The 22,292-nt window shown below is 43.6% G+C and overlaps 1 protein-coding gene across 6 annotated transcripts in view; it reads left to right on the plus strand.

Moving 5' to 3' along the window:
- Positions 1-22,292, plus strand: part of numa1 (nuclear mitotic apparatus protein 1) — a 113,526-nt gene that overhangs the window by 33,281 nt on the left and 57,953 nt on the right. For all 6 annotated transcript variants that reach the window (XM_048532285.2, XM_048532282.2, XM_048532283.2 and 3 more), the window contains exons 3-10: positions 6,357-6,442; positions 7,232-7,314; positions 9,170-9,196; positions 15,603-15,691; positions 16,172-16,252; positions 17,390-17,480; positions 18,904-19,018; positions 21,481-21,641. In XM_048532285.2, coding sequence (XP_048388242.2) covers positions 6,357-6,442; positions 7,232-7,314; positions 9,170-9,196; positions 15,603-15,691; positions 16,172-16,252; positions 17,390-17,480; positions 18,904-19,018; positions 21,481-21,641 — 733 coding nt within the window. The remainder of the gene's footprint in view (positions 1-6,356; positions 6,443-7,231; positions 7,315-9,169; positions 9,197-15,602; positions 15,692-16,171; positions 16,253-17,389; positions 17,481-18,903; positions 19,019-21,480; positions 21,642-22,292) is intronic.

Here is a 22,292-nt window from a genome sequence, read left to right on the forward strand (position 1 = left end):
GATTTCAAATGTCCATTGCTTTTTGTTTCTTTGAAGAATTGATAGAATCATAGAATCCTTCCAGTGTGGAAGCTTGCCATTCAACCCACTGAGGCAACACTAATCCTCTCAACACCATTACCGCCTGCAAAAAAAATCCCTGTCACCCTGCATTTCCCATGGCTAATCCACCTAGCTTGCCCATCCCTTGACACTCTGGGCAATTTAGTCTGGCCAGCCCACCTAACCTGTGCATCTTTGAATTGTGGGAAGAAACTGGACCACCCGGAGGAAACCCATGCAGAAACTGGGAGAATGTGCAAAATCCACACTGTCAATACAAAAATTTTCAGAGGATAGGCTGGACTGAAGGACTGCAGCAAACACCAAGGAAGAATACAACAAGACACATGAAACTTTTGACCAGGCAGTTAAAGTGACACTGTCACTTGAGGATGGAATCAAACCTGGGTCTCTGGTGCTGTGAGGCAGTGGTGCTAACAACTGAGCCATCATGCTGCCAAAATTCCTACTACACTTAATCCTTTTTAACACTAGGTGCTTGTGGCAGTTTGCTGCATTGCTTTGAAGAATCAGATTTTGGCTTTGTGTATCCAAGATACAAAATATTTAAGAATTTGCTTGATGAAGCACTGTAGAGTATTGGCTTGAAATTGCCGCAAATGAACAGTTCATTCACCACAGATCTATCTTTGTGTATAGTCCACACAAATTCTCCTTCATTGAAGCCTTTCACTATAACCTTCTCTTCCTTTCTTTCTCAAGTGTTCATCCAGCTTCTTATTTAAATATACTTATATTATTCAACTAAGCAACTTCATGTTAACAATTCTGCATTGTCATACGTCTGTGGGAAGTTTGTCAGGAATTCCCATTTGGATTTGTTGGTGACTGTCATATACTGATAGCTCTTACTTCTGCATTCGTCCACATGTTAAATGCTCTTTTCTCCCTCTTCTGTCATAATGTGGAAAACTGTATCAGGGTCCAGCTTTATGCTTCATTTTTTCCCCTTTTCAAAAGAGCAAAGGTAAAGGTTAGCAAATCTCATTAAAGCTTAACAAGGAATTCCAGTTGTTCACCTTTGATGACATCATTGCAACTGTTTTCAGCTGCTCCAGCATAGACTGTCTCAATGACTGCACATATTCTGGTGGTTCAGACCCTGGATCTACATTCCCCTAGATTCTAGAAACTGCTGTTAGAGCACAACTCAAGCTTTCATAGAAATAAGCTTCAACAAATCAAAAATGCCCCTGGTTTTGTTTCCTGAGCTTTAATCTTGCTTATTTACGCAATTACCGAGTTTTGTTCAGCTTCATCCTCACGGCCGAACTGAGCAATTAATGGCCATGCAGGTTTTTCTGATAGCGCACAACTCTGAAGACTTCTCCTGAGCTCCCAATTCCAACATTTAAATGTGTTTATTAACTCCTTCCTGAGCTTTGACTGCTACCCAGCTACTCTTGACTTCTCACTGAGCTCCCACCCACATTGTTCCCAGTTATTGATGCCTGAATTGCTACTTTGTCGGTTCTGATGAAAGAAAACCAGCGGCTCTCAGTCGCCTCCTCAGCCATGCAGGCTAACAGTTCTTCACACAGCCTGTTTCTTCCATTGACTGACTAGGAAATTTTCTTCATTGACCCTAAATTGGATCCAGTGACCTATTGAAAATCTTGCAATAAGCCTCACTACTATTCCAAGGCAGTATCTAATTTAACTAATCTTTTCAATCTATCAGATGTGACAACATCTTGGAACCATCTGTTCCCTGAATGTTACTATGTTCCTCGAATTGTTGGTTTCTGTGGCAGAAATTGATACAACAAAAGAAGGATTTCATAATAGAATGTGAGGCTGGATGAACACAGCAGGCCCCGCAGCATCTCAGGAGCACAAAAGCTGACGTTTCAGGCCTAGACCATTCATCAGAGAGGGGGATGGGGTGAGGGTTCTGGAATCTCTAGGGAGAGAGGGGGAGGCGGACCGAAGATGGAGAGAAAAGAAGATAGGTGGAGTGGGGAGGTAGGGAGGGGATAGGTCAGTCCAGGGAAGACGGACAGGTCAAGGAGGTGGGATGAGGTTAGTAGGTAGGAGATGGAGGTGCGGCTTGGGGTGGGAGGAAGGGATGGGTGAGAGGAAGAACAGGTCAGGGAGGCAGAGACAGGTTGGACTGGTTTTGGGATGCAGTGGGTGGAGGGGAAGAGCTGGGCTGGTTGTGTGGTGCAGTGGGGGGAGGGGACGAACTAGGCTGGTTTAGGGATGCGGTGGGGGAAGGGGAGATTTTGAAACTGGTGAAGTCCACATTGATACCATTGGGCTGCAGGGTTCCCAAGCGGAATATGAGTTGCTGTTCCTGCAACATTTGGGTGGCATCATTGTGGCACTGCAGGAGGCCCATGATGGGCATGTCATCTAAAGAATGTGAGGGGGAGTGGAAATAGTTTGCGACTGGGAGGTGCAGTTGTTTATTGCGAACCGAGCGGAGGTGTTCTGCAAAGCGGTCCCCAAGCCTCCGCTTGGTTTCCCCAATGTAGAGGAAGCCACACCGGGTACAGTAGATGCAGTATGCCACATTGGCAGATGTGCAGGTGAACCTCTGCTTAATGTGGAATGTCATCTTGGGGCCTGGGGTAGGGGTGAGGGAGGAGATGTGGGGGCAAGTGTAGCATTTCCTGCGGTTGCAGGGGAAGGTGCCGGGTGTGGTGGGGTTGGAGGGCAGTGTGGAGCGAACAAGGGAGTCACGGAGAGAGTGGTCTCTCCGGAAAGCAGACAGGGGTGGGGATGGAAAAATGTCCTGGGTGGTGGGGTCGGATTGTAGATGGCGGAAGTGTCGGAGGATGATGCGTTGTATCCGGAGGTTGGTGGGGTGGTGTGTGAGAACGAGGGGGATCCTCTTTGGGCGGTTGTGGCGGGGGCGGGGTGTGAGGGATATGTTGCGGGAAATGCGGGAGACGCGGTCAAGGGCGTTCTCGATTCCATCCCCTATTCCCAATTCCTCCGCCTCCGCTGCATCTGCTCCCACGATGAGGCATTCCACTCCCACTTCCTACAGACTAAGGGGGTGGCCATGGGCACCTGCATGGGCATGGGGGCCCCAGCTATGCCTGCCTGTTTGTAGGTTACGTGGAACAGTCCCTCTTCCGCACCTACACAGGCCCCAAACCCCACCTCTTCCTCCGTTACATTGATGACTGTATCGGCGTCGCTTCTTGCTCCCCAGAGGAGCTCGAACAGTTCATCCACTTCACCAACACCTTCCACCCCAACCTTCAGTTCACCTGGGCCATCTCCAGCACATCCCTCACCTTCCTGGATTTCTCAGTCTCCATCTCAGGCAACCAGCTTGTAACTGATGTCCATTTCAAGCCCACCGACTCCCACAGCTACCTAGAATACACCTCCTCACACCCACCCTCCTGCAAAAATTCCATGCCCTATTCCCAATTCCTCCGCCTCCGCCGCATCTGCTCCCAGGATGAGGCATTTCACTCCCGCACATCTCAGATGTCCAAGTTCTTCAAGGACCGTAATTTTCCCCCCCACAGTGGTCGAGAACGCCCTTGACCGCGTCTCCCGCATTTCCCGCAACACATACCTCACACCCCGCCCCCGTCACAACCACCCAAAGAGGATCCCCCTCGTTCTCACACACCACCCCACCAACCTCCGGATACGACGCATCATCTTCTGACACTTCCGCCATCTACATCTGACCCCACCACCCAAGACATTTTTCCATCCCCACCCCTGTCTGCTTTCCGGAGAGACCACTCTCTCCGTGACTCCCTTGTTCGCTCCACGCTGCCCTCCAACCCCACCACACCCAGCACCTTCCCCTGCAACCGCAGGAAATGCTACACTTGCCCCCACACCTCCTCCCTCACCCCTATCCCAGGCCCCAATATGACTTTCCACATTAAACAGAGGTTCACCTGCACATCTGCCAATGTGGTATACTGCATCCACTGTCCCCGGTGTGGCTACCTCTACATTGGGGAAACCAAGCGGAGGCTTGGGGACCGCTTTGCAGAACACCTCCGTTCAGTTCGCAATAAACAACTGCACCTCCCGGTCGCAAACCATTTCCACTCCCCCTTTACATTCTTTAGATGACATGCCCATCATGGGCCTCCTGCAGTGCCACAATGATGCCACCCGAAGGTTGCAGGAACAGCAACTCATATTCCGCTTGGGAACCCTGCAGCCCAATGGTATCAATGTGGACTTCACCAGCTTCAAAATATCCCCTCCCCCCACCGCATCCCTAAACCAGCCCAGTTCGTCCCCTCCCCCCCCCCCCCCACTACACCACACAACCAGCCCAGCTCTTCCCCTCCGCCCACTGCTCTTCCCACTCCGCCTTCCCCTTGGCCTGCTGTGTTCATCCAGCCTCACATTTTATTATCTTGAATTCTCCAGCATCTGCAGTTCCCATTATCATGGATTTCATTATAGTGATTTAAGTAATGTTCTATTTCTGCACATGTCTGCAGCAGGTGGGACTTGAGCCTGAGCCTTGCGGTCCAGGGGTAGGGTCGAAGCCACTTTGCCACAGGAGGGCTGCCATCCCCCCTCTTAAGTAATGTTCTGCACAGGCTTAGCCTGCTTTTGTTTGTTTTCTTTCTCTTATTGCTTTATTAACTGGTGTCTCTACTTAGGATAATTTGTGGATTTTAACAGCTCCAACATTCCTCAACCTGCCATTAAACTCACCTGAAAGGGATTGTGTGTGGTTTTTTTTGAAACTATTGGCTAGTTTTCCTTTAAACCTAACTATATACTGATTTTAAAATGTGAGGCTGGATGACCACAGTAGGCCAAGCAGCATCTCAGGAGCACAAAGGCTGACGTTTCGGGCCTAGACGAAACGTCAGCTTTTGTGCTCCTGAGATGCTGCTTGGCCTGCTGTGTTCATCCAGCCTCACATTTTATTATCTTGGATTCTCCAGCATCTGCAGTTCCTATTATCTCTATATACTGATTTTGTTGCATTGAGAATGAGTCTGTTAATATCCCAAGTTCCTTGAGCATCTCACTGAATTGAGCTCAGCACAGTCTTAACTGTTGCAGTAAAAGTGGAGTGAGAGTGCAATCTATGGCCACAAAGTCCAGCCTCTTTCTGGTTAGATTCCATTCTGGACCATTGTTTCCAATTCTGGATACTTCAAAAGAAGAGCTTTCATTTCAAAAATAATTTTAAGTTCTGCCCAGGGAGCCATTTGTAACATTAAGCACTTAATGGTGGACCTCCTGTGCCACTGATGGGGCTGATTAATAAGGGTTGAGGAGGTGGTGATTGAATTATTCATCTCCTTTAGCCTGTTTCAACATTCATCAAATCATGAATTTAATGATTCGTGATCATGATCTGTATCCTAAGTCCTCTTACTGATTTTGGTTCTAAGTCCCTTAATACTCATGACGAGGAAAAGATTTTTAAAAATCTCAGATTTGCAGTAGTCAATTAAACAGGAATCTGCTTTTTTTTTGTGGAAGAGTGTTACCCATTTCTCACCCTAGCATGTGTAAATATATTCATGTTGCTCTGTGCAGTTGTCTTTGCTGTCAGTGTGAACCCGCCCATTATTTAAGGCAACACACCTTCAGTGTTAAGTGGGCAACACTCCTGTTTGTTAGGATTTAATGGTTGTTTGGCCAAGGTATTTGCAAATTGAGAGATACCTGTTGACTTTAGGTATTAATTATTGGGAACACATTTCCTTTCCAGTATTATATCTGTATTTCTAAACCAGCTGCTCTTGAATTTATGCAAGCGCAGATATTCATAATGAAAACTAACTTGTCTTTGCAAGGGACCCCAGGGCCAGTAGTAAAAAGGAAATTTATGTAGGAAGTATTTTCACCTTTACAGGGTGAAAGAGATGGAAGCTTTTTGTTTTGTCTTGACTAGATCATAGAATCCCTGCAGTGTGGGGAAAAAGGCTGTTTGGCCCAACAAGCCCACAGTGACCTTCAGAGTACCCACCCAGAACCCATTCCCCTATACCCCTCATAACCTACTCATCTCTGAACACTCTGGGCAATTTAGCATGGCCAGTCCACCTAGCCTGCATATCTTTGGACTGTGGGAGAAAACTGGAGTACCTGAAGGAAACCCACACAGACAGCGGGAGAAAGGCAACTGTCTGTGTTGAGTTTGCACAGAGGGTAGAATTGAAGCCAGGTTCCTGGCGCTGAGAGGCAGCAGTCTAACCACTGAGCCACCGTGCCGCCTCCTACCTGTGTTCAAGTTGGGAGTGAACCTGATGAACTTCAATCAACTAACGTGCAGGCACATGCCCCATTATAATTTGGTTGTTTAATTTTTTTTGCTTTCTTCCACCCCACAGATTAACAGTCTTAAATTGTCAAAAGAAGTTGAAAATCTGTCAAATCTCCAAGATGGTATCATCTTCATCAATATTGTGTGCAGAATGTGAGTACCTTTTGAGGAACTTAAAAGGGATGGTTGAAGAGTTTTTACTTTTGTATGTTCAAGTAGGAGATGATATTGAATGATCTAAGTCAAATTTGTGCTGTATTGAGGAAGGTGCAACCTCAATTTATGTTTCCATAGCTCGTTCAGTAAAAGTAGTAAAATGTTCCAAGGCATATCAAAGGAGCATCATTGAAAAAAAAAGTGAGTTGGGCAGTGTACCAAAAGGGTCTGAAGAACTGCATTATGAATAGACAGATTGTGTCAGTATTAGCTCTGACACTGCAGACCGTAAGTGTGCCTCAGTCAGAATGGTATGGGTTCAAATCCCTGTCCTGACAGCTAAACACGGACTTAGACCAACACTCTCTATTGTTGCACTGATGGATGCTGCTTTCCAACATTGCAACCCCATCATTGCCTTGCGCACATGCACGCACACTTCACCCTGCGAGGCCTGGACCTCAGTCCCAATGACTTGCCCACTGAGGTCATTTACTTTCGTGGCTGCTTTTCTCATCAGAGACTGGTTCAGTCCCATGTTCGCTGTACATTACAGTAGCAAATACGGTGACAAACAGCCTGTGATTGGAGACCCGAAAGTGACAGTGTCTCTCGTTCAAGTAGGACCTTCCAGTCAATTCAATTTGTCTCATTTACGGAGTGAGCTCGCAGGACAAGTCCTGGTGATGAGCACTGTTTACACCTTTATCTAGAAATATTTGGGCAGACAGAATCATCATATATTTGAAATCAAATATTATAACAACTAACATTTTTCTATTACAGAAGTGGAAAGGAAAATCCGCTGAAGTTAAATGAAGAGAAAACCGTTGAGGAGAGATTCCAATTTATCTGCAACTTTTTAGAATGTAAGTATGGAAAAAATTACTGCATAAAATTATATAATGTCTTGAGTAAATGCGCCCATGATTTTTGTTTTTGTTTAGTTCTTGAAATCTGATTTCTTTTTTTGTACCTTTTATTCCCAATTAAATTTAATTTATCCCCGGCTTGAATGGTAAAGACAGCATTGAAGACGGAGCTGAAGGCACTTGCTGCATTGGTCAGTGCTGAACCAAACGAGCTTCACTTAAACACAGTGTGTGTTCTCAATTAGCTGATCCAGCTAAAATTCCTACTTGGTGCCCAGTGGAAACTTTCCCACTTGTAAGCAGTTGTTTCCCATACTCTTCACAAAGAGAAATATAAATCTAAAAAGCTTCGATCTGCTGCGGTTTCTGCTAGTGTGTTTACCTTTTTTAATTAATAAAATGTGAGGCTGGATGAACACAGCAGGCCAAGCAGCATCTCAGGAGCTTTTGTGCTCCTGAGATGCTGCTTGGCCTGCTGTGTTCATCCAGCCTCACATTTTATTATCTTGGATTCTCCAGCATCTGCAGTTCCCATTATCTCTCTTACCTTTTTTAATTGATGTTTTTAGAGTCATACAGCATGGAAACAGCTCGTCCATGCTGACCAGGTTTCCCAAACTTAACCAGCCCTATTTGCCTGCATTTGGCCCATACCCTTTGTTGTTCTTTCCTGTTCATTTACCTTTCCAAATGTCCCTTAACTGTTGTAACTGTACCTGCATCTACCATATCTTGTAGTTCATTCCACACATGAATCACCCTCTGTGCAGAAAAAATTGCCCTTCAGGTCCCCTTTAAATGTTTCCCCCTTACCTTAAAATTATGCCCTCTAGTTTTGAACTTCCCAACCATATCGGTGTCCCTCATGATTTTGTATTGATTTGTGATGTAGGGATCAGAGCAAATTGGATGCTTTTCCAGTGAAATGGCAGAGGCAGGACTGGTTATAAGATTTGCTGTGATGTAATGCAGCAACCAAACTGCGGCTTTGCATGGGGAATAGAGGGCGGTGGCTGGGCAGCAGGAAAACAGTGTGCAAACCTCTTTGGGGGTATTTTAACCTTGGAAAACTGCAACAACAAGTTGCTCTTGATTGGATCTATTGTGTTGCTGAAATGAGAGAACAAATATTTGGAGCTGAATCCCTTGCTGGAGTATTTCTTTTTATACCCCATCCAATACTGGATGTCGCTTGCTGAGTTAATGATCCACCATTATGTCTGTCCATCCTTGATTTGGGAATGATAAACAATAGCGGTAGACTTTATTATTGAGTCTGTTCCTACCATTCATACACTTCCCCCATTCTGTAGAGGAGGGGCTGGTCCAGTGGATGGTGACCTGGGCATGAAGAGCTGTTGTAATGATGCAACAAGGATGAGATTAATTAATCTTGAGCAGGCTGGGGACCAAACCTGGGATCCTGCTGTTCTGTGGTACTCTGTTCCCAAAGTAGTTGCCTTTCAAGTCCAATAACTTTTTTGGAACAATTATGTCGAAGACTGAAATTACACTTGAAGTATGAACTCTCTTTCTCTCTCCTCAAATATTGTCAGACCTGCTGAATTTCTTCAGCACTTTATTTGCATTTCAAAGCATGCACACTACTTTTATGCTGCTACCCTAAGATGGTGTAATGTTTAATAAGCAGAGCTGAGCCTGTCCCTTAGTTATACTGTCTACGTGGAATTTATTGATCAAGGCTGCATCATGTTTACTTTGTCCTTTTGAGCAGTGACTGTTGTGTATCAGTAGCAAGATATGTTTTAACTCTTTATTTTTAAAAACGAGAAGTCTGCAACCTGCATGAAATTTGACATGAACAACTAATAATGCTACTCTCTATTCATAGGTTCTGAAGTCCAGAAGACTCAGTCAGGTAAGTTTCCCTGCAAAGGTAATCAAAGTATAATAGTTGTATCTTGGAGGCTGTTATTTCAGAAGTTTAGATATCATCTGCAAAAAGCAAGGAGAATGTCCATGGTTTGCTTGATGTCACTGCAGTAATGATCTAGAGAATGTGACCTCTTAACATAGTAAGATATAGGAGTAGGTTTTTCAGGTCGTCAGGCTTGCTCTGCCATTGAATGACTGATCTGTTTGCAGCTCTATACCTCTTGGCTTAGTTGACGCTAAGAAAAAAACTCTAATGCCTGAGTTCAGATTGGAGGATTTGAATTTGAGTTTTTTTTTAATCTAAAAAATACAAGGATTTTGGTTAAAGTGACCATGATACTGTTAAATTGTTGTCAAAAGCCCTTTTTTTTGGAAGAATACCAAATATCCTTATCCCACTCAGGCTGTCCATCGACTCATATGATGCAGAAAAGGCCCTTCGGCTCATCAAGTCTGTACCATCAAAAGTATACTATTTACACACGTCTCGGTTTGCACTAAGCCATACCCTTGTATGTCATGACACTTCAGATGCTTGTCCGAGTACTGCTTAAAGGTTGAGGTTTCCTGCCTCGACTACCCTTCCAGGCTGTGCATCCCACCATAGGTGATAAACCTTTTCTTCAAATCCCCTCTTGTGTTTGACTTTCAAGTAACACCATTTTGTTATTGACTGGCCTAACCAAAGTCTTATACAGCTCCAACATAATCTCCCTGCTGTTCTAATCAGTGCCATGACAGATAAAGGCAAGTGTCCCTTATGCTTTCTTAACTTTCCTATAAAACTGACTTGCCACCTTCAGGGATCTGTGGACAAGCAACCTCAAGATCCCCCTGTTTCCCTTAGCTTCTTGGCATCTTGCCATTCATCTGCCCATCTAACCAATCCATTTGTATTTTCCTGTAACCCAGCATTATCTCCTCCATTGTCAACCACCCAGCCAGTCTGATTTGCATCCCTCCTGCATTCTCACCTCAGCCTTTATGTGACTTCAGTCTCACACCAGCATGTTTGATGCTTAACTGTCCTCTGAAATGGTTCGGTGCATGGACTGACAGGTGGCAAGTAACATTTGCACCACACAAATGACAGGCAAAGACCACCTCCAATATACTACAATCTAATTGCCACCCCTTGATATTAAATGGTATTTCCATCACTGAACTCTCTACAATCAGCATCCTGGGGATTGCTCTTGACCAGAAACTGAACTGGCCTAGCCACGAAAACACAATAGCTACAAGTGCAAGCCAGAGGTGAGAAATACTGCAGCGAGTAGCTCACCTCCTGAATCCCTAAAGTCTGTCCGTCATTTACAAGGCATAATTCACAAGTGTATAGAGTATTCCCTTGCCCGGATGAGTGCAGCCCCGTCAACGCTCGAGAAGCTTGACACCAAACAGGACAAAACAACCTGCTTGTTTGGCACCACCTCCACAAACATCCTCTACCACTGATGCTCAGTAGCAGCAGTGTGTACCCTCTACAAGATGTACTGCAGAAATTCACCAAACATCCTTCAACAGCACCTACCAAACCCACGACCACTTCCATCTAGAAGGATACATGGGAATACCACTACCTGCAAATTCCCCTCCAAGCCACACACCATCCTGACTTGAAAATACATCGCTATTCCCTCACTGTCGCTGTGTCAAAATCCTGGAATTCCCTCCCTAAAAGAATTATGTGTCACCATACAGCACATGGACTGCAGCAGTTCAAGAGGGCAGCCCACCACCATCTTCTCGAGGGTAAGTGGGGATGGGCAGTAAATGCTGGGTGATGCCAAAGTCCCATGTGTGAATTTTTAAGAAAAATGCCCACCTATGTTTCATGAGATAACAAGGTGTAGAGCTAGATGAACACAGCAGGCCAGGCAGCATCCGAGGAGCAGGAAAGCTGACGTTTCTGGTCTAGACCCTTCTTCAGAAATCTCTGAAATTTTTGAAGGGTCTAGACCAGAAACATCAGCCTTCCTGCTCCTCGGATGCTGCCTGGCCTGCTGTGTTCATCCAGCTCTACACCTTGTTATCTCAGATTCTCCAGCATCGGCAGTTCCTACTATCTCTGAAACACCTATGTTTCACAAAGTGTTCTAGGTAGCCGTGTGAATGATCATCCAGAGCCTATTCTTTACCCAGTTCAAAGATGCTATTGACAAAGACAAGTATTACAAATATGCATCTGAAAACACAGCAGCCTCAATTTCAGTCTGCTTCCTTATACAAGAGTACAAGTGAATCAACCAGAGTTTGCCCACTATTTGCGTACATTTCTAACGATTAGTCTCCAATTAACAAGAGCATGTGCTATTATGTTGGACCATCTGTGGGCAAGCAATAATGCTGTTTGTGCCAAGGATGCCCGGAATGAGAATACAAACTAAAAACATGCCACAGCCAAAGTGAAAAATGTCAGGTCTAATTGATTTGGTGGTGCCTCCCACTCTCTCTGAAAAGCATGGAATTCTTCTAAGGTATCTTCTCATCTGCCTCCATGATCATGAATCCCTGCTTAGACATTCATTCACCCTCCAGTTAATGTCACCAGAGTAAATTGATCTCCTGGAGCGGATGTGCATAATCAAAGAGACAAGGAAAGTCTGGAAGAGTCCTCAGCTGTAACCTTTGAGTAAAGGTCCTGGAAGGCTTGATACACGTCTGTAGAAATCTGAAAAGATTACACCTCAGTAATAAGTCAGCAGAAGCAAGATGATAGTAATTCATCGCAGGAAATCCTCTGAGAGAGAGAATCATGATCTTGTTTAGATCCTATAGCACAAAAATGGATGAGTCAGGCTACCTGATCAATGTTGGTGTTTGTGCCGCACGCGAACCTCTCTTACCAATTTCAGCTCAGCCTATCAGCACATTCTTCCATTCCTCTCTTGCTTGTACACTCATCCAGTTCCCCCTAAATAGATCTAACTGATTTTGTATTGCTGAATTTCTGTGGTAAGTGGAGCCCACTTCAACAATCAGCAATCTCTTCTGTAGTGGAAAATGTTGTTCCCCCTTTACATTGCTATTTCTTCCAAATGTCCATGTGAGTGCAAAATTTCATTAGATTAGATTCCCTACAGTGTGGAAACAGGCCCTTCGGCCCAACAAGTCCACACTGCCTCTTGGACCATCCCACCCAGACCTACCCCCTTGTAACCCACATACCCCTGAATACTATGGGCAATTTACCATGGCCAATCCACCTAGCTTGCACATCTTTATGACTGTGGGAGGAAACCGGAGAACCCGGAGGAAACCCACACAGACACGGGGAGAACGTGCAAACTCTACACAAAGACAGTTGCCTGAGGCTGGAATCGAACCCGGGTCCCTGGCGCTGTGAGGCAGCAGTGCTAATCACTGAGCTGCCCTAAGCAACAATATTTGACAAAGTGTCTTTTTTCCCCAACAGTGCTCAAGTTCCATACTGCCAGACACTTGTTTCTGTACTGTTTACCCAACTTATACGTTCTCAACACCCTGTGTAACGAAGTATCCACGGGTTTATTTGTAACTTAGTTGTATTTTGGTGTCTTCCGTAATGGGAGCATCTCTTTTATCGTACCCTTTGAAAACCTTTTATAATCTTGAAGACTGCTATATCACTGTCACCCATCAGCCTTCAATTATAGAGAGTTAGAACGACAGACTGTTCAGCCTTTCCTGATGGGTGTGGTCTACCAGTTCTGTTATCATCCCTCTCAAAGCATATATAAAGGAATAGGGGAGGTGAACCTGAATTATTGTTCTGTGTGTGTCGTACAATTAGACATTAAACGTGTGAAATTTATGGAATGTTTCATGGTCAGTGATCACTACATGAAATGAACTTAAGATAATATTGTGAAGGTGACATCCTGGGATAATTTGAGAAAGATTATATATAGCATTGGAGGGAAATGGCAGAGTCACTTTGCAGCACCAACTTAAGATTGAATGAAAACCTTCCTCATCTGTAATTATCTTAAGGGGAACTTGGTTCTGAGTTCTCTTTTAGTAGAACAACAAAAACATAATCAGACGAGGATTGAATTTGGCATCAAGCCATAAATCTAATGGATCACACAGGGAGACTATTCATAGAGTCATAAAGATATACAGCATGGAAACAGATCCTTTGGCCCAATTCAGTCATGCTGATCAGATATCTTAAATTAATCTAGTCCCGTTTGCCAGCATTTGGCCTGTATCCCTCTAAACCTTTCCTAGTCATGTGACCACCCAGATGCCTTTTAAATTTTGTTATTGTACCAGCCTCCTCCACTCCCTCAGGCAGCTTATTCCATACGTGCACACCTTCTGCATGAAAACGTTGCCCCTTAGGGCCCTTTTAAATCCTTCCCCTCCCACATTAAACTTGTGCCCTCGAGTTTTGGACTCCCCCACCCTGGGGAAAAGACCGTGTCTATTTACCCTGTTTATACTGCTAATGATTTTATAAACCTCCTTCAGTCTCCAATGTTGCAGGGAAAATAGTCCCAGCCTATTCAGTCTCTCCCTGTAGCTCAAACCCCCCCACTCCTAGCAACATCCTTGTAAGTCTTTTCTGAACCCTTTCAAGTTTCATAGAGGACCAGAATTATACACAGTATTTCAAAGGTGGCTTCACCAATGTCCTGTACAGCCACAACATGTTCTTCCAATTCCAATGTTCAGTGCATTGACCAATAAAGGCAATTATACCAAACACCACCTTCACTATCCTCTGTACCTGCGACTCCACGTTCAAGGAGCTATGAACCTGCACTCCAAGGTCTCTTTGTTCAGCAGCACTGCCTGGGTCCTTACCAGTATGTGTCCTGTCCTGATTTGAATTAAACTCCATCTGCCAGTCCTTGTCCTATTGGCCAATCTGATCAAGATACTGTTGTACTCTGAGGTAACCTTCTTTGCTGTCCACTATACCTCCAATTTTGGTGTCATCTGCAAACTTACTAACCATACCTCCTATATTCACATCCAAATCATTATATAAATAATAAACAGCAGTGGACCCAGCACCAATCCTTGTGGCATACTGTTGGTCGTAGGCTTCAGTCTGGAAAGCAATCCTCCACCACCACCCTCCGTCTTCTACCTTTAAGTCAGTTCTTTTTTCATGTAACTAGTTCTCCCTGTATTCCATGTGATCCAACCTTGCTAACCAGTCTACCATGAGGAACCTGGTCGAACACCTGACTGAAGTCCATATAGATCGCATCCACTGCTCTGCCTTCGTCAATCCTCTTTTTTCACTTCTTCAAAACATCCATTCTACATTAGCTGTCTGAATTAGTATTTTACCCGGTGTCATTGTCTTGTCTTCTCCCCACAACCCTTCATAACTTGCTTTCAGGTGATTTTGAATGTTTCAGCTGAACCTACCTTCACCACTCTTTTAAGCAGCACATTCCCCTTCAGTTAATGTTACCAGAGTAAATTGGGGAGGCAGTGGCCTAGTGATATCATCGCTGGACTGTTAGTCCAGAGACCCAGATAACGTTCCGGGGACCTGCGTTTGAATCCTGCCATGGCAGATGGAATTTGAATTCAATAAAATATCTGGAATTAAGAATCTAATGACCATCAGCCCACTGTTGATTTTTTGGGGAAATCCATCTGGTTCACTAATGTGCTTTAGGGAAGGAAACTGCCATCCTTATCTGTTCTGGCCTACATGTGACTCCAGGCCCGCAGCAATGTGGCTGACTCTTAACTGCCCTCTGGCCAATTAGGGATGGGCATAAATGTTGCTGAGCCAGTGACTCCCTCATCCTGTTAATGAATTAAAGAAAAATTCAAGACCCTAACCACTTTCTGCTTGATGAAATTTTTCCTCATGTTGCATTTGCACCTCTTGCTAATCATTTTAAATCTTTGTCCTCTCATTCTTGGTCCCTTCACAAGTGGAAACAGTTCCTCTCTTTCTTCCTTCTGCATCCCTCATGATCTTAAATACCTCAATGAAATCACCGGTTAGCCTGCTTTTCTCCAAGGAAAGCTCGCTTAACTTCTCTAATCTATCTTTGTAACTAAAATCCCCCATCCCTGGAACAAAGCAATATTAGAGGGGGAAATGACCATAAACCTGTGCACTTGGGTGATTTTATGATATGACTTGGAGAAGGAGACAGTGGTCGAGAGAGGCAGGTGATAGGGAAGGAATATCAGAGCATTGGACTTCAATAGTGGAACTGTGGAAATCAGGGACACAAGGGCCATGGATTCGAGAAGCACAGAAATCTTCGGAACTTACACAGGTGACAAATAAGTTGCAAATTCAATTGGTTTATGATTTACAAACTTTCACTGATAGCACCAAAGAATGCTAGTGATTTTCATGTGTACTTTTAACAGTTGTAACTTTGAACAGTAACATTCACGTTCCTGTTCCTTAACTGCAGACCTGCACGGGTCTCACCCTGCTGCTGGAAGTGTGGTCTCCTGGCAGAAGATCTTGCATACAGAGGATGTGGAGCTTGAAATGGCGAAGGTGAGCTGGTCAGAGTTGTGTCTGCTTGTTACCTGAAGTGGTCAGATGTGGCCCTGATGGCACAGGCTTGAGAGTCTTTAGCTGTTGTTAATTCTTTTCAATCAGAATAGTACTCGATGCAACTCTATCACTTCCAAGGAGCAAGGTGGTCTTTGATTATCTTAAACCTGGAAAAACATCTGTTGACTCTCAGTGCCTTTTGGACAAGAGGGCTGCAGGTGTGAGGAGAGTTTGCATTCCTCAATGGCTTGTTGTATCTGGATTTCCTCGTGGTAAAGGCTGGGACATGTATGGTGTGCAGTTAATGTGGGCGAGAGCTCTGCAGTCTGGCCACTGATGGGCATTGAGCAAATTAGTGAAAACAGGATGGGACTGATCTGGTAAAATGATGTGACAGGTTTTTTCTAAGCAGTGTGTGCAAGCTGAGGTGGAGATGAGAAAGTGAGACTTCTAATCATTCTGTCTTTGTGTTTTTTATAGGTGGCAGTCCTCTTACTTCATCTCCACACCATGGCCAAACAAAACCTGTGGGAGTTTGAGTCTCTTGATATAGACACCCAGGTAAAGCAGACCACCAACACCACCACCTGAATGTGGGTGACGCTGGCACGCCAGTTACTTGTTCACCTTTGAACGTGGTGTTTGGTCTTCTCATTGAACCATTATAGTCCCTATGGTGACAGCATTGCCACAGTATGGTGATGTTTATTCAAATTATTATTGGCCTGGGCACTAGGCAGAAGATCAGAAGTTTGGTACTACTCAAGATCAAAGTGCTGTAGAGTGGCTGGTGTCCGTGGAACCAGAGTTTAGCAAGGATACAATAGTGCTTTTGGAATGAATATTCAGCTGGAGTAAATAACGTGCTTTGAATCTGGGAAATGTTTCCATAACAAATAGACTACCTGTTTATTCAGCGTTCACTTTCTCCAGCAAGTTCTGTATTTGTGCCTTTTTATTCTCCGGTTGTTGAAATAACATTATTCTAAATATTCATTACACAGCACACATCAAATCTATATATGATTTTTTTGTAAGGCTTGTTCTTGAATTTAGATTGTGCTTTGCTTCCTGAAACTTTATGCAGAGATTTAGAATCATACAGCACGGAAACAATCCATTAATGACCAGGTTTCTCAAACTAAACTAGTCCTACTTGCTTGCAATTGGCCCATTTCCTCTAAACCATTCCTATACATGTACCTATCCAAGTATCTTGTAAATGTTGTAACTGTACCTGAATCTACTGTTTTCTCTGGCCGTTTATCCCACATATAAACCACCCTCTGTGTGAAGAAGTTGTCCCCCAGGTCCCTTTTTAAATCTTTCTCCTGTTACCTTAAAATATGTCCCCTAGCTTTGAACTCCCCTGCCTTGGGAAAAAGATCTTTATTATTCACTTTATCTATATCCCTCATGATTTTATCAGCCTCCATAAGGTCACTCCTCAACGTCCAGTGGAAAAAGTCCCAGCCTGTTCTTATAGTTCAAACCGTCCAGTCCTGGCAACACGCTGGTAATTTTTTTCTGAACCCTCTCCAATATTATCGTTAATGCAGGGTGACCAGAACTGCACACAGTACTCCAGAAGGGTCTCACCAACATCTTGTGCAACCTCAACATCTCTCATCCCTTGTTTCTATTTTGTTCATCTTAAAAGTTGGAATTGACTTATCGCTGCCTCTGTTTCCTTCACAGGGTGAACTTGTGGGAATGCTTCGTTACGTTCTCGACAACGAAGAAGGAATTTATTTGGATAATAACTTGGCTGCATTCTTACGGAGTAGAGGTAATTTATATTTATTTGAAAAGTTACTTTGCAGGGGATAACTTTGTCCCAATAGCATGCAAGCTATTATTTGTAAATCATTTTCATATGTATGACCATAAGAATACAAGTAGGCTATTTGGCCCTCAACACCACTGTTCCATTCAATAAGATCATTGCTGATCCAGTATTCCCCATATCCACTTTCCCACCCTTTCCCCATAACACTTGAGTCCCCTACTGATCATGAATCTATCAACATCAGCCCTTAAATATATGCAATGACTCTGCCCCCACAGCTCTCTGTGACAAGGAGTGTCAAAGAGAGACAACTCTTCAGGAGAAGAAATTCTTCCTCAGCCTTAAATTGTAACCCTTTTATTCTGAGACTATGTCCTCTGGTGCTTGGCTCTTCCATGAAGGGAAACAACATCTCACATCCTATTAAAATTTGAATAGGACATGGAGAAAGATGCTTAGGCCCATTGTCAGCTCCTGTTGGTCCTTATTAGCTGCTATTGATTCCCCCAGGCTGACTATTACCCATTCCTTTGCCTGCCCAGCAGCCAGTATGCTTGCTGTCTGGGCACTATTTCCACCTATCATTTACTCTTCCTGCTTCCTGTCATTTCATCTTCAACACGCATCCCACCTTCTCCTAGCTACAGTCAGTTATCACTGGATGTGAAATTTTAACTTTGCCTTCTCTCCACAGATGTTGCCAGACTAATTGAGTTTCTCCAGCAATTTCTGTTTTTCTTTTGGATTTCCAGCGTCCGCAGCTCCTGGTTTTGTTTTGTTGTTGAGTGCCCAACCCTGTTCAACCTTTTACTCAAAAGACAATTCCTCCATATCAGGGATATTCCTAGTGAACCTTCTATGAATTGCCACCAATGAAATGATGTCTTTCCTTAAATAAGGGATCAAAACTGATCTCTACTCCACGTGTCGTCTTACTAACACTTTGCAGTTAGACTTCCCTACTCTTATACTCCAGCCCCCTTTGAAGTAAGGGCCAAAGTTTCATTAGCTTTCCTGATTTCCTGCTGCACCCTGGTGTGCTACCTTTGTGTCTCATGCACAAGTACCCCCAAGACCCTTCTGTGTTGTAGCTTCCTGCAGTTTTTCTCAGTTGAAGTGAAATTAATTTAAATGAAAACCTATCTGTCTCTGTTTTGAAGTTGTCTGTTGCCTTTCCCCAAGGCTCAACAGCTTTTTGGGAGAGAAGGTGTTTTAGATTTTCACTCCCTATACTTCATGACTCTGCCCCTCTTTGTTTAGAGCCCCTGTCCATTTTTCTCTGTGACACTATCTGCTTTCTTAAAAGGCCCATAAACCTCAATACCAATTAAACTTCCTTATTCAAGAGATTACAAGAATGCAAAATTAAAAACCTCAGCCTGACTTTCTTTAATGTTTTATTTTTAACTTTATCCTTTTCTAGCCACATCTCCAGTCGCCCGTTTATTCAGCGCCAGTTCAGATGAGACTAATTCGCCAACATTCTGTGAGAAAACTGGAGTGCATAAAACAAAATTTTTAGCATCCAGTGTGTACAGGTCAGTACTCTGACATGATTCTGGTGTTTGAGACTCACTCTGCCTCCCACCATTTATTGTATTGTACTTAAAGGAGAAATCATTGCCTTTATATATTGTCAATATTAAAGTATTCATTTATACGAGGAACAGGAACAGGAGTAGGCTGTTTAGCCTGTCTATTTTATCATGGCTGATTTTCATGCTATCTCCATTATTTCATATTTACCAACACCAGTTGTTAGGGTCCCAGACTAAATGGCCAAATTATACAGTTGTCTGGGGTACCAATTACTTTTTAAACTAAGCAAAGAGTGACACCCCAGATGCTTGATAAGATAAAGCCATGAAAGCCACGGGATCCCATAGTTTCAATTAAACAATAAATGTTACAATACAAAACGAGGACAGTGATACGATCATCAATATGTTTGCCACTTAATTGTAATCCACTGTTAAAATATGAACTGAGGTAAATATGGGTAACAGACACTCTGTGGTCAGGCACCCCACAGAGCACATCAGAAAACAAATGCAGCCATGACAGATGGCATGGATTTCTCAGCAATCCCCCAGCCATTAGTGACATGGTGAGTCATTAAAATTGTTCAAGAGATTCCAAATTCTTCTCTTTCAAAGGTGTAACCACTCAACCGTGGACTGCCTCAATAACTGCTCACATTTGAATCTTCAAATTGAGACTACTTTTCTAGAAATTGCACTCCAGCGTCTACTCTTGGCCATAGTTTCAGCTTTTCACAGACAAATAGCTTCACCCTTTTGTTTCTCTGCCTTGAAAAATATCCTGCTTCCACCATGTTTTCGGATGTTCCAAACAGTTGTGACCCTCAGAAGAAAAATCACCTTATCTTTTTTAAACGGACAACCCTGGATGCTCCCCACAGCAAACTGGTCAAGAACCTTCAGGATTTTCTTTCAACCAAGCTACCTTTTAGTCTTTTAAATTCTAGCACGTACAAGGCTAGCCTATCTAACCTTTCTTTATAAGGCAACCTGCCAATTCCAGGTACTAGACTATTAAACCTGCTCTGAATTCTTTCCAATTTCCTTAAATAAGGACCAGTACTATGCACTATAGTCTAGTTGTAGGCCCACCAGTGTCCTGTATAACCTAACATAACTTCCCAAATTTTGCATTTAGTTTTCCTTGTGATACGTGATAACAGTCCATTTCTTTTCCTAATTAGTTGCTGTACCTACGTGCTGACGTTTTCTGGTTTGTGCATAGGGCCCCAAAATCCTTCTGCAGATTGGAGCTCTGTAATGTCTGGACAGTTAGATAATAAGCTTCTCCCTGCCAAAAGGGACAATGTGACATATTTTCACCTTATTCTTGATTTATCACATCTTTGCCTGCATACTTAACCTATCAGTGGTAATGGGAACTGCAGATGCTGGAGAATCCAAGATAATAACCTATCAATTTGTTTTTATAACCACCTTGTGTCCCCTTCAGAACTTGGTTTCCTACCTATCTTTGTGTCATCAAACTTAACAACCATGCCTTCAGTCATTTCACTTAAGTCATGTATATAAATGGTAAGCAGTTGAGGTCCTAGCACCATTTTCTGTGGCGCATCACCTTCTTACATCCAGCCAACCTGAAAAAGACCCATTTACATCTACTGCTTCCTTTTAGCCAGTCAATTACCTTTCCATGCCAATATGGAAATAAAATGAGATGGCCCATACTAATTCCCTTTAGGAAGGGGTCTGCTATCCTTACCTGGTCTGGACTCCAGACCCACAGTACTGTGGTTGACTTTCACCTGCCCTCTGGGCACTTAAGGATGGGCAATAAATGCTAGCCTAGCCCTCATCCTGCGAATGATTTCAAAAAAGAAAAAGTGGTACCCTCTACACCTTTGACCTTATATTTTGTGCAAAAACTTTCTATGGGGCGCCTTATCAAACACCATTGAGAAATCCAAGGACATTACATCCATTGGTTTCCCTTTGTCCACAGCGCATATTAACCTCCCCAGAAGTGTTGCAACAGATTGTTCAAACATAATTTTCCATGTTCAGCGTGATGCAAACATGATTTGAACACATAGCAATGACGTGAGAACTGTTTTTGTTCTTGAACTATTTTAGCCCTGCTATTATTTGAGACTTTTTTTAACTGAATTTCCCACTTCCATTTATTTTTCAGCTATTGTCACGGTACAAGTTTTGTTCGTTAGGCATCCATGATCAATTAACTGGAGCTGAAATCATTTTTAAAGTTGTTAACATGTTATAATTGCTATCCTGTATAGCTGACTGTTCATTCTGCTGTGTCTCAAACTTGGCTGCCGAGTGCTGGAGACTGTGAATGTTGTGAATCACTGTTTTACTTGAGAGCTATTCTAGGTATTTACCAGTTCCAAATGAACAAGAGTTTATTAGCTCAAAGATCTAAAGGAGGAGTCTGCAATGTTTTTGTGGTTGTTATCTCAATGCTTCCTTTTATTTTCCAGTTCAGCACCATCCAACTCTCCAACGTCACCCATGCGGGACTTCATGCAGACCCCATTAGTCCAGGTGCGGCGGATGAAGAGACAGCTTGCAGATGCACGAACACTGCGTGATGATTTGGAGATCGAGCTGACAGAAGCCCGCAAGTTGCTTACCGAGAAAGGTAACAGAAATTACGTTCCCCTACAGATTGGTTTCTTTGGATGTATTGCTTGTGCAATGTGAGTGAGGATCCTAGAGGTGACCGTATTCCCAAAGCATTCTCTTGTTTGTTGTCCTCACCAATGGTGGTTACAGGGCTGGGGATCTGCTGAAGTGCATCTTGCAGCTTATGTGTACTGTAATCACCTCAATCAGTGATAGTTGGCACAGACATTGTGTCTACTAGTACAAATGACAACCAAACAGACTTGATAACGGCCCTGTCACTGAGCCATTGCATTTTCTTTTTACATTCTCATTCGTGATACATTGGTGTTGCTGGGCATTTGTTTCCCATTGCTAGTTGCTCTGAGAGGGTGGTGGTGAGCTTCCTTATGGTCAATATTTGTAACTGTTTGATATAATTGAGTGGCTTGCTAAACCAGTTCAGAAGGAAGTTTGCAGTTGACTCTGACATGCGTTTAGACCCAGACTGAGAATGAATGGCAAGTGTTCTTCCTTAAGGGACATTAGAGACTGGACTGATGTTTGAAGAAAGACTGAATTGGTTAGGACTATAGAATAAGTGTGGTCTCATAGAAAATTATAAAATTCTAACAAGATTAGACAGGGTAGATGCAGGAATTTCCCTCCCCTGTGGAATTCTCTGCCA

Source organism: Stegostoma tigrinum, chromosome 6, assembly GCF_030684315.1.
Source record: "Stegostoma tigrinum isolate sSteTig4 chromosome 6, sSteTig4.hap1, whole genome shotgun sequence".
NCBI lineage: Eukaryota > Metazoa > Chordata > Chondrichthyes > Orectolobiformes > Stegostomatidae > Stegostoma > Stegostoma tigrinum.